The sequence below is a fragment of the Camelina sativa genome, chromosome 18 (assembly GCF_000633955.1).
Source record: "Camelina sativa cultivar DH55 chromosome 18, Cs, whole genome shotgun sequence".
Lineage (NCBI taxonomy): Eukaryota > Viridiplantae > Streptophyta > Magnoliopsida > Brassicales > Brassicaceae > Camelina > Camelina sativa.
The window spans coordinates 332,417-345,200 of record NC_025702.1 but is presented as its reverse complement, the minus strand read 5'-3'; the positions used below and the strand labels follow the sequence as shown (position 1 = coordinate 345,200).

At 40.3% G+C, this 12,784-nt stretch overlaps 3 protein-coding genes across 3 annotated transcripts in view; 1 reads left to right on the top strand and 2 right to left on the bottom strand.

Moving 5' to 3' along the window:
• Positions 1-822, bottom strand: part of LOC104760134 (NADH dehydrogenase [ubiquinone] 1 beta subcomplex subunit 8, mitochondrial) — a 2,990-nt gene extending 2,168 nt beyond the window's left edge. The window contains exons 1-3 of the mRNA XM_010483002.2: positions 553-822; positions 374-460; positions 193-288 (exon numbers count right to left, since the gene is read on the bottom strand). Coding sequence (XP_010481304.1) covers positions 193-288; positions 374-460; positions 553-690 — 321 coding nt within the window. The 5' untranslated portion in view covers positions 691-822. The remainder of the gene's footprint in view (positions 1-192; positions 289-373; positions 461-552) is intronic.
• On the bottom strand, positions 1,338-8,402 carry LOC104763001. The gene is made up of 4 exons (XM_010486426.1): positions 8,399-8,402; positions 7,856-7,969; positions 1,847-2,119; positions 1,338-1,696 (listed from the first exon to the last, which is right to left on the bottom strand). The coding sequence occupies exons 1-4, from the start codon at positions 8,400-8,402 to the stop codon at positions 1,338-1,340; spliced, it is 750 nt and encodes a 249-aa protein (XP_010484728.1).
• On the top strand, positions 9,561-10,886 carry LOC104763000. Its single transcript, XM_010486425.1, has one exon. It carries the CDS (start codon positions 9,561-9,563, stop codon positions 10,884-10,886), a length of 1,326 nt encoding a protein of 441 aa, XP_010484727.1.

The window sequence follows — 12,784 nt, the reverse complement described above, 5'->3', positions numbered from 1 at the left end:
GTTAACTTTTCACATGGTTTTTTCCAAAAGTTCCAGTAAAAACATTATCTCAGTTTTCACATTTAGGGTGTAGTGAAAACGATAATGAGGTTGATGAAACAACAACAGAATAGCTCTTGCAATGCATAGGGATATTATAGCAAAGCACAAATGACACTCAGGACAAAGCGGGTTGGGTATTATTTGACTTACAAAAGGAACTGTGGAAGCTTTGTCGTTGAAAACAGCGAGCAGACCAAGAGCCGCAAAGAACCCTAGACCGCCACTCAACCATGCCAATGCTTCATACTGCTCATCATCATCCCCCAACAAAACAAATCTCAATTCAGAAACAATCAATTTACTACTAAAATCTAAATAGATACAAACATACCTTTCCGACGGTATCAGCAATACGATCAATGCAAGGTTCGGGAAAGGCAGTCCCGTTGTCCCACATGAGCTCGTCGTTAACCGAAAGCTGAGTCGCAATTAAGAATCAATAATAGATAGAGAGATTCGGGTTTCCCAAAAAAATCGAAAGCCAAGAAGAGATTTTGTTTTTGGACTCACAGGCTTATTGGGGACGATGTGTTTGCCGACGGGGAGACCCATTCCGGAGCGTTGACGAAGTGAAGACCCGACGGATCTGGCGACGACGCCGTTTCCACCCATGATTCGTGATGCCACACCGCTCAATCTTCCAGCCATCTTTTTTTTTTTTTTGCCTTCTTCTCTTTCACGGTTTCTGATGGGATCCAACCACAAATCAAATCAATCGATTTTCAGATAATATCGATTGAGAACAAACTTGTTGTACTGAGCGAGCGAGCGAGCGATCGATCGATCGAGCTCTTAAACGCTGTCGTTTAAATTCAAGGACAATTCAGTAATTTTCTTTTACGCTTTTCTAAAAACAAAACCAGCAAAAGGAGTGAGTGAGTGAGTTGAGTGATGAGGATTAGGAAACTTTTGACTTGTCTCTGATCAATAAATTTCGACAAGGAAATCAGACTATAGAATTCTTTTAGTATGACGGTTTCTATATATTCATTTGGGGACTCTTGCATCACCATTCAATAATCAGGTTATTCCATGATTCAATCCAGTTTAATTAAGAGAAAGAAAGACATGCACGAAGAAATCACTTGAATTGATTCCATAGCATAGCAAACCTACACAAAAGCATAACCAAGTCTCACTCTCTCTCTCTCACACACACACCATTACTTGTCTCAACTTAAAACAGAGAAAAACTAGTCAATAATGTAACTTGTCCCAAAATGAAAAACATATGTAGTAGTAGAGTAGAAGAGAGGGAGAGAGAGTGATAGATAGTTTAATAGGGCTTCCCTTAGCTAGCCAGCGTTGTTGTTGTTGTTGTTGTTGCCAGGAGGTATAACAACAATCTTGAGAACACCAAATTCTACATCCCAACTGATGGTGTGGCTTGAAACTACAGGTAGAAATCTGGAAGGAGGACTTATGATCAATCCTACGTAGGTTCGTCCGCTCCCATCATGCTCATACGCGTCCTTGATCTCAGCTTTGAATCTGATTCCATTCTCATACACATCAACTTGTACATCATCCTTATAAACACTTGGCAAGTCTGCTGCATAGTAAAGCCCTGTTCCCACTATTGCAGTACCAAACAGTACTCCCTTGCGACCTTTCACTATGTACGGATGATCCTCCAAACGTATCCCGGATTGGCCTGTCGCATGCATGCGTACGTGTTCCAACCCAAATTGTCAGATCGTGTATTATTTTGCAACAACGTAACTATTGGATATGGCCGGCATGAAAAGATTGTGACTAATAATTAGCTTTAAAAGAGGAATATAATTAATGGGATCGATCGAACCTGTGAAAGGAGGCACGGTGAGAGTACACTTGTCGTTGTTGTTGTGGTTCTGTTGATCCTTGTTCACCTTAACCCTTGACCTTGAGAGAATCATCCTCAAAACACCATCTTTCATTTTGACATCCTCCAGGCCAGTGATCTCGCAGCAGTCACAGCCAAGAACTGCTGTTCCAGAGTACTCACGCACGCCGTCCATGTCGTGGACAGTCTCGTCGGAGAAAAACACAACCTTTTGTCTAACGGCGTCAACTCTGAGGCGAACGGCGTCGTCAGTATTGACCGTGATCGATCATGAAGTTGGTGATGGTCCAAGAGAAGGATCGAGAATCCCTCCTAATAACCGTTAGACGAGAAATCAAATGTGATCATGTGTGGAGTCCTTTTATGGAAACCAAGGATATGTCACACCTACTTTCCTTATGTCCCTATTTATATGTGGGATTGTACTAAGGGCGTAGCCCTAGTTCCCTTGTACTATAAAAGGGCTCTAGCCGACATTGTATTATGTATTCTAATGGAAATCCATCGATTCTCATATTCTCTTTGTTAAACACACACATCATCTCTCTAATTCTCACACATATCTACACTACTTCCGCTAATCCTAACATGGTATCAGAGCCAAGGCCTATTCTTCTCGATAGTGTGGACTACCACCCGTGGATGTCCAGTCCCACAAATTTCACGCTACAGATTTCCAATCCTGAGCGTGAGGGGGTGTGTTAGAATATATACCACATCGAAGAAACATAATTCCTTGGGCAATATATATAGTATGTGGCAACCCTCCTCTCTTGAGCTAGCTTTTGGGAGTGAGTTAGGCCCATTACTAATATGGTATCAAAGCATGTTATTCGATCTATAAATCTCTAAACATACTCTTCATACTTCTATTCTCCAGCTATACTCGATATTCAATTCATTATATTCGCTTTTTTCTCTTTATACTCGCTATTCTACCCGCTTATACTCAGATCTGTGACTATGGAGAACAACAAACCAATTGTTACTCCAGTGGTGCTCAAAGGAGCAAATTACTTGTTGTGGAAAAGAACCACAAAGACCGCACTTAGTGGCCGGGGACTATGGATCCATGTTGAGACGGATCAACTTCCCAAGAAAGCCATCAAGGAGGACGGTAAAGCATAAAAGGAAGACAAGGAGGCTGATCTAGAAAAGGAAGTCAAGTGGTTCCAAGAAGATCAGACCGTGCTTGCTATTCTCCAAAACTCGCTGGACGCAGCAATCCTTGAAGCATACTCGTATTGCGAGACGGCCAAGGAGTTGTGGGAGACGCTTGCGAATGTTTTTGGAAACGTGACCAACTTAACTCGAGTGTTTGAGGTTGAGAAGGCTATCAACTGTCTTCACCAAGAAGACTTTGAGTTCACGAAGCACTTTGGAAAGTTTAGGTTTTTATGGGCTGAACTTGAGATACTACGACCAAGCACCATAGATCCGGCCATCCTAAATGAGAGAAAAGAACAAGATAAGGTCTTTGGTCTCTTATTAACTCTCAACCCTGCATTTAAGGACCTCATCAAGCATATCCTTAGAGGTGATAATCCACCAACTCTTGAGGATGTGTGCTCTCAAGTTCAGAAAGAACAAGGTTCACTTGGTCTCTTTAGCGGCAAGGAGGAATTACTCACCGCCAACAAAGGAGTCTAAAAGCATGAGGATAAGGTGGTGGTATGCGACCATTGTAAGAAAAAGGGTCATATGAAGGACAAATGCTGGATTCTTCACCCTCATCTTAAGCCGGCGAAGTTCAAGGCAAATCTCTCACAAGAAGGAACGAGTGGTCAAGGTACCGGTATGGTGAATCAAGGAGGTGCAGCAGCCACGACCATGACGGTTTCCTATGGAGACTTTATGCGTAAATCCGACTTGGTGGCTCTCATCAAGTCCATCTCTGCACTAAAAGATTCCAGTACCACATTCTTTGCTTCAAAACCTAATAAATCTCTTGTTGTTGACTCGGGTGCTTCTCACCATATGATAAGTAACCCTAATCTCATACACAACATAAAACCAGATTTAGGCAATGTTACCATTGCTAATGGATATCGTATACCGGTTAAAGGAGTAGGAGACTTGAATCTTTTTAATAAGAATTCCAAAGCTTTCTTTATGCCTACCTTTACTTCTAATCTTCTATCGGTTAAGAAAGCTACTACTGATCTAAATTGTTATACTATTTTTGTGCCTAATAGTGTACATTTTCAGGATATTGAGACTGGAAAGATTCTTGGAGAAGGGGACGCTAGAGGAGATCTCTATGTCCTAGAGAATAACTCATCAAGTTCATCTAATTTTTTTCGTTTTTATCAAACCTTAATGTTATTTCAAGTGATGTTTGGCATGCTAGACTAGGCCACCCTCACTCTCGTGCTTTCGAATTAATGTTGCCTAATGTTTCGTTTGATAATTCTAGTTGTGAGTCTTGTATTCTTGGCAAACATTGCAAGTCTATTTTCCCTAAATCTACTACAATTTATGAACATTGCTTTGATTTAGTACACTCTGATGTGTGGACATCTCCCTGCCTATCTAGAGATAATAACAAGTATTTTGTGACTTTTATTGATTAGAAATCTAAGTATACTTGGCTTACATTGCTACCATCTAAAGATAGAGTCTATGATGCCTTTGTTAATTTTCAGAATTATGTTAATAATCATTTCAATGCTAAAATAAAGGTACTAAGATTGGATAATGGGGGAGAATACACAAGCCACAAGTTAAAAGAACATCTTTCAAAACATGCCATTTTACAGCAAAGAAGTTGCCCATACACGCTACAACAAAATGGAGTGGCGGAAAGGAAGAACAGACACCTTATGGAGGTTGCAAGGTCTATGATGTTCCACAACAATGTCACTAAGAGGTATTGGGGAGATGCGGTGATGATGGCTTGTTACCTGATCAGTAGGACGCCAACAAAAGTGTTACACGATGTATCACCTTATGAGGTACTAAACAAAACCAAACCTTCTTTAAGCCACTTACGCGTGTTTGGTTGTGTTTGTTTTGTTTTAATACCAGGTGAACAACGGAGTAAACTCGACGCCAAGAGCACTAGATGCATGTTCATTGGCTATTCAACAAGTCAAAAAGGGTACAAGTGTTATGATCCGACTAATGGCCGTACACTCATTTCACGAGATGTGAAGTTTCTTGAACCCCAAGGTTACTACGACAAGAAGGATTGGGACAGCTTGAAGGATTTGTCCCATTCAAACTCGGATCGGGCAACAAATCTGCGATTTTTGCTTGATCATCTCGGCGTTACACAACCAAATCAAACGTCCAACGATCCTATCAATTCTTCTACTAGTTGTTCCGAGGGAGCACCATCAAGACAAGAAGAAACAGAGGTCGAATCTCAACCCCTGCCTCAAGTGACAACATCGGGTTCTCCTGAAAAAGATATCAACGAGGTCGATCGTGACCCCAACGCAACCAATGCCGATACTGAGCCATTGCTGCCATCAACTGCCGTCATTTCCCAACTCCGGCGTAGTGAGGGTCTCAAATTTCCGTCAATCTGGAGAGACAAATGTGTGTACTACAATAATCAGGCAGTGGCTCATCCTATCCAAGCCGTGTGCTCACTTGACATTGTCCCGCCGGTTCATGCAGCTTTTCTTAGCAAGATTGATGCTCAGTTTATTCCACAAACCTACGACGAGGCCAAAGAGAACCAGGAATGGCTGGACGTCGTTGACGATGAAACCGGTGACATGGTCTGTAACCACACTTGGGACGAGGCCGACCTACCAAAGGGTAAGAGAGCGGTCAGCTCTAAATGGGTGTTCACCATAAAGTATCTTAGTAATGGTGATGTGGAGCGCTACAAAGCTCGCCTTGTGGCTAGGGGCTTCACCCAAACATATGGAACCAACTACACTGATACATTTGCACCTGTAGCGAAGTTAAAAACCGTTCGAGTTGTTCTCTCTCTCGCCACAAACTTATCTTGGGAGCTGTGGCAGATGGACGTCAAGAATGCTTTCCTTCAGGGGGAGCTCGAGGAAGAAGTCTATATGCATCCTCCTCCTGGTTTGGAGAATATTGTTGCTCCGGGTAAGGTTCTCAGGCTCCGCAAAGCTATTTATGGTTTGAAACAATCTCCACGAGCATGGTACCACAAGCTTTTCTCTACTCTTTGTACCCATGGCTACAAGCGNCACCTGTAGCGAAGTTAAACACCGTTCGAGTTGTTCTCTCTCTCGCCACAAACTTATCTTGGGAGCTGTGGCAGATGGACGTCAAGAATGCTTTCCTTCAGGGGGAGCTAGAGGAAGAAGTCTATATGCATCCTCCTCCTGGTTTGGAGAATATTGTTGCTCTGGGTAAGGTTCTCAGGCTCCGGAAAGCTATTTATGGTTTGAAACAATCTCCACGAGCATGGTACCACAAGCTTTGCTCTACTCTTCGTACCCATGGCTACAAGCGTTCAGAAGCGGATCACACCTTGTTTACTCTTCGCTCTACTGGTGGCCTGGTCGTGGTCTTGATCTATGTGGACGATATCATTATTTCTGGCGACGATAAGGACGGTATATGCAACACCAAAACTCTTCTTAACTCTACATTTGATATTAAAGATCTTGGTGAGCTTAAATACTTTATTGGGATTGAAATCTCTCGCTCTCCGGAGGGTTTGTTTCTATCCCAACGAAAGTATACACTTGATCTTCTGAATGAGACAGGTAAACTTGGAGCCAAACCAGTGTCCACGCCACTTGAAGAAGGATACCAGGTCAAGCGAAGGGAGGAGATGAAGAAAACGCCACCTAACGCCCCGGTCAACAAGCTTACTGAGCCGTACGAGGATGTAGGGAGATACCGTCGACTTGTGGGTAAATTAATCTATCTTACAATCACAAGGCCTAACCTATGCTACACGGTCAATCAAGTCAGTCAACATATGCAAGATCCAACGAATTTTGATTGGCAAACGGTGGAACGGATTTTTTGCTATCTCAAGGGGAGCCCGGGCCAAGGTATTTGGATGGGCAAGAACGACAAAACTGAATTAGTAGGATATTGTGATGCAGACTATGTTGGTGATACAGTGGATAGGAGGTCAACAACTGGGTATTGTACATTCGTGGGAGGTAATCTAGTGACTTTGAAGTCAAAGAAGCAGAAGGTTGTCTCATGTTCAAGCGCCGAGTCGGAGTATAGGGCCATGAAGAAACTAACCAATGAACTTACATGGCTTCAAGCACTTCTCAAAGACCTTGGATTCGAGTCAGATCAACTGATAACCATGCACTGTGACAACAATGCGGCAATACATATTGCTACAAACTCAGTTTTCCATGAACGGACCAAGCATATTGAAGTGGACTGCCATAAAGTTCGAGAGAAGATTGAAGAAGGAGTAATCTTACTGTGCCATACTCCAAGTAAAGATCAGTTGGCCGACATCTTCACCAAGGCTACGAGTCCTCAAGTTTGTGAATACATCTATGGCAAACTTGGACTCGCGGATCCCACACATCCAAGATAAGCTCGCCTAACTCGTGAATGTCATACTGTTTTTCCATTAACATAGTTTTGTCCCATGAGGTTTTCTTTGTTGAGGTTTTTAATGAGGTGATACTTCACGGGTTCCAAGCCTAGCCATCTCATCCAGCTAGGCTTGAGGGGGAGTATTGACCGGGATCAATCATGAACTTGGTGATGGTCCAAGAGAGGGATCGAGAATCCCTCCTAATAACCGTTAGACGAGAAATCAAATGTGATCACGTGTGGAGTCTTTTTATGGAAACCAAGGATATGTCACACCTACTTTCCTTATGTCCCTATCTATATGTGGGATTGTATTAAGGGCGTAACCCTAGTTCCCTTGTACTATAAAAGGGCTCTAGCCGACATTGTATTTTGTATTCTAATGGAAGTCCATCGATTCTCATATTCTCTTTGTTAAACACACACATCATCTCTCTAATTCTCACACATCTCTACACTACTTCCGCTAATCCTAACAGTCAGGAACACCGGGCAAGTCCACACGGACATAGACCTTGTCATTCTCCAGAACCTTCACTTCAACGAAACCCTTTGGACCCGCTTTCTGGAACTGATTGTTCGTCGCATAGAATGCCTCTGTGATCAGTACGTAGTACAAAAAGATTGAAAAAAAAGTCGTCAAAAACTTCATGAAAAAAGCATACACAGAACAAAGGGGAGAGACAAAACTACATAGTCTACATGGATTCATCATAATATATTTGGGTGTTCATGAACAAAACAAATAAAAGACTTTCTTCTTTTCAATGCAAAAAGATATTTCTATACATAAATCAACCATCAAGGAACAAGAAACTGAGTAATGAACTAACTTGATCAGCTTCATTATCATTTTCATGAAAAAAATCACATTTTTTTTGGGAAAAAAGCAATATATATATGGTCTTGGGAAGATCTAATAATAGCTGGAAAACAAAAACAGATAACTACCAGAGGAAGAAGAAATATATATACCTCCAAAGCCTGGAGTTCTTGACAGGTCAATGCATCACACCTTTCTCTCACCCATCTCTCTCTCTTCTTTCTTTTAATTTGTTTTCCTCGCTCTTCTACTAGGTTGCATAAAAATGGCGTTTTTATTTTATTTTGCTGTTAATAAAAAAAATAGAGACCCATCGCACCGTCTGTGACGTGGCACGCTCCAGGTGGTTCTTCTTTTTTTCCCCCTTGATAGCCAAGTTTGATGGGTCTTCCCTACGTCACTCTCCTCATCTTTTAACCACAAGTAAAAAAAAAAATTGCTTCCTCTTTTTTAATATTTTTACGTCAAGAGAAGGAGCTGACGTCACCAATTCTGTGATTATGAATTGTGTTCCCTGTCACAAAAAGCTATAATAAACTTTAAAACATCATCTCTAATTCTCTGCTCCTTTATGAGCATTTCGATATATTCAATTGGGGGATTATCAAATGTCTGAGCGAGGATCTGTACAATTTGACATTCCATGTACGTAGTTAAGAATTGTCAATATCAGCTTTAGGGGTTCTGATTTCTGATTAATCATCAACATAATCAGGTTATTCGATGGAACCAGCTTAATTAGAGGGAACAAAAGAAATTAGAAAAAAGTACTTTGAAGATGCAGCATTTGAACAAGTAGATGAACTATTTCAGAGGGACAGGACACTAATGCAAAAACAGAGTATCAAGTTATCTATATCGGCATTTATAAAGCTTGAAGACTTACACATGATTGGAAGGCATGAGAAGCTTCTAGAAGGACAAAGAGCTTCATGTTTACAATAGGAATGTAAACATGAAGAAAGAGGGAAATTTCATAAACCATAAAGAAAAAGGAAATTGTCCAATTTCTATTAGAATTAGATTAGGTAATTTACTAATTAAATAGTCAATACCTAGATCTATAAATAGGGGTGCTATGGCTAGGTTGAGCTTTAGCACAAACAAGAGAAAGTTTATCTGGCTACTAAGTTTTAGTCTTTAAGAAAAAGAGCTAAGAACTTAAAGAGAGCAAGAGAGATCTTTAAAAGAGTTTTGAGAGATTAGAAAATTGTTTAGAACAAACTTGTAAACAGATTTTCTATCAATCAAAGAGTGTTTAAAGAAATCATTATTTGTATTGTTCAGATCAAAAGTTCTCACATTTTCAATTGGTATCAGAGCGAGGCTTGTTCGGATTACTACAGGTGAGATTCTGCGGACAAGATGGAGAGCTACAGAGATCTGATCAACAACAACAAGGTTGTTTTGGATGATGGAAACTATGGGTTTTGGAAGTCAAGGATTAAATCTATCATCGGAGGTATTGATCGTCTGGCTTGGAAGATTGTTATAGAAAAGTGGGAGGAACCGACAATCAAAGATGAATCATGCAATCGAATTCCTAAACCGGAGTCAGACTGGACCGATGAAGAGCAAAAGAAACCAAAGTTCAACTCAAGAGCCTTAAGTGCTATTCATTGTAGTGTTGGAAGAAAACAGTTCGAATTGATTCAAAGATGTGAAACTGCTAAAGAGGCATGGGATATCCTTCAAATTCATTATGAAGGTACAACAAAAGTACAAAGTTCAAAAAAAGACATGTTGGCCTCTAGATTTGAGAATCTAAAGATGGAGGAGCATGAATCAATTTCAGACTTTAGCTCAAATTTGAGTGCTCTAGCACAAGAAGCTCTAACTTTTAGGAAAACTTATAAGGATCAGAAGTTAGTCAAAAAGTTTTTAAGGTGTCTCCCACCAAGATTCATGGGATACAATACAGCCTTAACTGTCTCTCAAGATTTAGACAACCTGAGTTATAGCGAAGTGGTTGGAATGTTACAAGCACACGAGATGAAACTTAATGGAATTAAGAAACCAAAAGGAATAGCTTTAGCAGTTAGCAAAGACATAACTGACCAAGGAGAAGAAGATGTTGTGAGCTTGTTGGTAAGAAGATTTGATCGAGCTTTACGAAGAATAGAACGAGGTCAAGGTCCAAGGAAGAGCAACTCTTTCAAAAAGACGAGTGAAGACAAAAAGGTAGATATGCAATGTCATGAGTGTAAAGGATATGGCCATTTTATTCGAGAGTGTCCAACAATCAAGTTGCGAGATGGAAAGTGCACAATGTGCAAGGGTACTGGACACACCCATGAAGAGTGTGTGAGTAATTCTAAAGCTAAGAAAGAGAAATCTATGATTAGCATTGAGAATGAATCAGACAATGACTGCAGCAGTGAAGAAGAGCTCATCAATTTAGTAGCTATGGTAGGAATCACTGAATTTGAGAATGAGGAAGAGGTAACTGATTCAGAATCAGAAGGAGAAGAAGTTCTTGGCATCGTTCAGAATTACAAAGAAGTGCGAAATACACTTATTACTCTTGGGAAGGAAAATCAAGGGTTGGTAAAAGAAAAACTTCGTCTAGAAGCACTTGTTATGTCTTTGCAAGATGAATTAACAAATGAAAAAAAGATTGCTAAGGATTCGCTAGATTTGATGAAAGAGAAGTTGATTTTATCAGCAAAAGCAGACAAGTTGGAAGAATAGCTGATTAATGAAAAGAAAAGAACCACAGAACTACAATATAAATTAGATCAACAACATAGAAAGATTCATATGTTTGCAGGTACAAAGCAACTTGACAAGATTTTAAGCTATGGGAGAACAGAGAATACTCATATAGGATTAGGCTATAATGAGAGCAAGGGAGCTAAATCACAGACAACTAAATTTGTGTCGGCTAAAGCATAACAATCTAAGAAGGAGACATTTATGGGAGTGCCTAATGGATCTTTGAGCTGTTATTTTTGTGGGAAAATTGTTCACTTTAAACGATTTTGTTATAAGTATTGGCAGAAGGTCAGTACCTTAAAACGTCAAGGAAGATTCTTTTGGAATGGAGTTAAAAGACAAGTTTGGATGAAGAAAACTGATCTATATCAGCCAGGTCCAACTGTAGCTTCTGGATCAGGATTTAGATGCAATATGGCCATGATTACTGAAGCACAAGAAGATGCAGAGCCTTGGTTCTTTGATAGCGGTTGCTCAAGACATATGACCGGAACCAAGAGTAATCTACAGAACATTAAGAAATTGAAGGGACGAACAGTAACATTTGGAGATGGTAGTCATGGGTTCATACAAGGCAAAGGTACAACATGTGATACAGAGCTTCCATAACTTGTGAATGTCTATCTAGTTCAAGGATTGCGTGCCAATCTGATAAGTATCAGTGAACTCTGTGACGAAGGATTATCAGTCTTATTCACAAAGATCGATTGTAAAACATTGGATGAATCAGGCAATATCAAGTTATATGGTGTGAGATATGGAAACAATTGTTACATGTGGGAGAAACAATCAATCAAGTGCTTCAGTGCTCAAGGTAGTATAGATCTCTGGCATCAACGATTTGGTCATATGAATACACAAAATCTTACTCCTCTCGTGAATAAAGAGATAATTCGAGGGGTACCCAAACTTAAGAGTGAAGACAATGTGGTGTGTGGACCTTGTAATCAGGGAAAACAAGTCAAGATTCAGCACAAAAAGGTTCCAGATGTTCAATTAAAGTCATTTCTGGATTTGATTCACATGGATTTGATGGGACCAATGCAAGTAGAAAGCTTAGCTGAAAAGAAGTATGTGTATGCACTAGTTGATGATTACTCTAGATACACTTGGGTTCGATTTATCCGTGAGAAGTCAGATACAGTGGACAGTTTTAAGATCTTAGCTTTACAACTACTTAATGAACGTGGAGGCATCAAGAAAATTTGGAGTGATCATGGTGGAGAATTTCAAAATGAGTCTATGAAGGAGTTTTGTGAACAACATGGGATTGCACATCAGTTCTCAGCACCAAGAACCCCACAACATAATGGAGTGGTAGAAGGAAAAAATAGAACTCTTCAGGAAATGGCAAGAGCAATGATTCATGGAAACCTTGTTCCTAAGAAATTCTGGGCTGAAGCTTTGAACACTGCATGCTAAATAATTAACAGAGCCTATGTGCGTAGAGATACAACCAAGACGCCTTATGAGTTGTGGAAAGGCAAAACACCAAATCTGAGCTATTTCCATGTTTTTGGGTGCAAATGCTACATTTTAAATGACAAAGATTATCTTGGTAAATTCGATCCCAGAAGTGATGAAGGCATGTTCTTGGGTTATGCGGAGAGTAGTACAGCATTCAAAGTATGCAACAAACGTACAGACTTAATCATGGAATCAGTAAATGTGGTTTTTGATGCCCATTCTGTAGCTGTACAAGATGATGATTCATACAGTGATTCAAAACAGGTGAGTATCACTAGAGCACTCAATGAAGTTTCTGAGTTGGATATTCCTGTTACAAAACCAGAAGAAGTACAACAAGTTCATAAAAATCACTCTGCATCTGATGTCATTGGAGACTTGGATGGAAAAATGAAGACTAGAGGTAT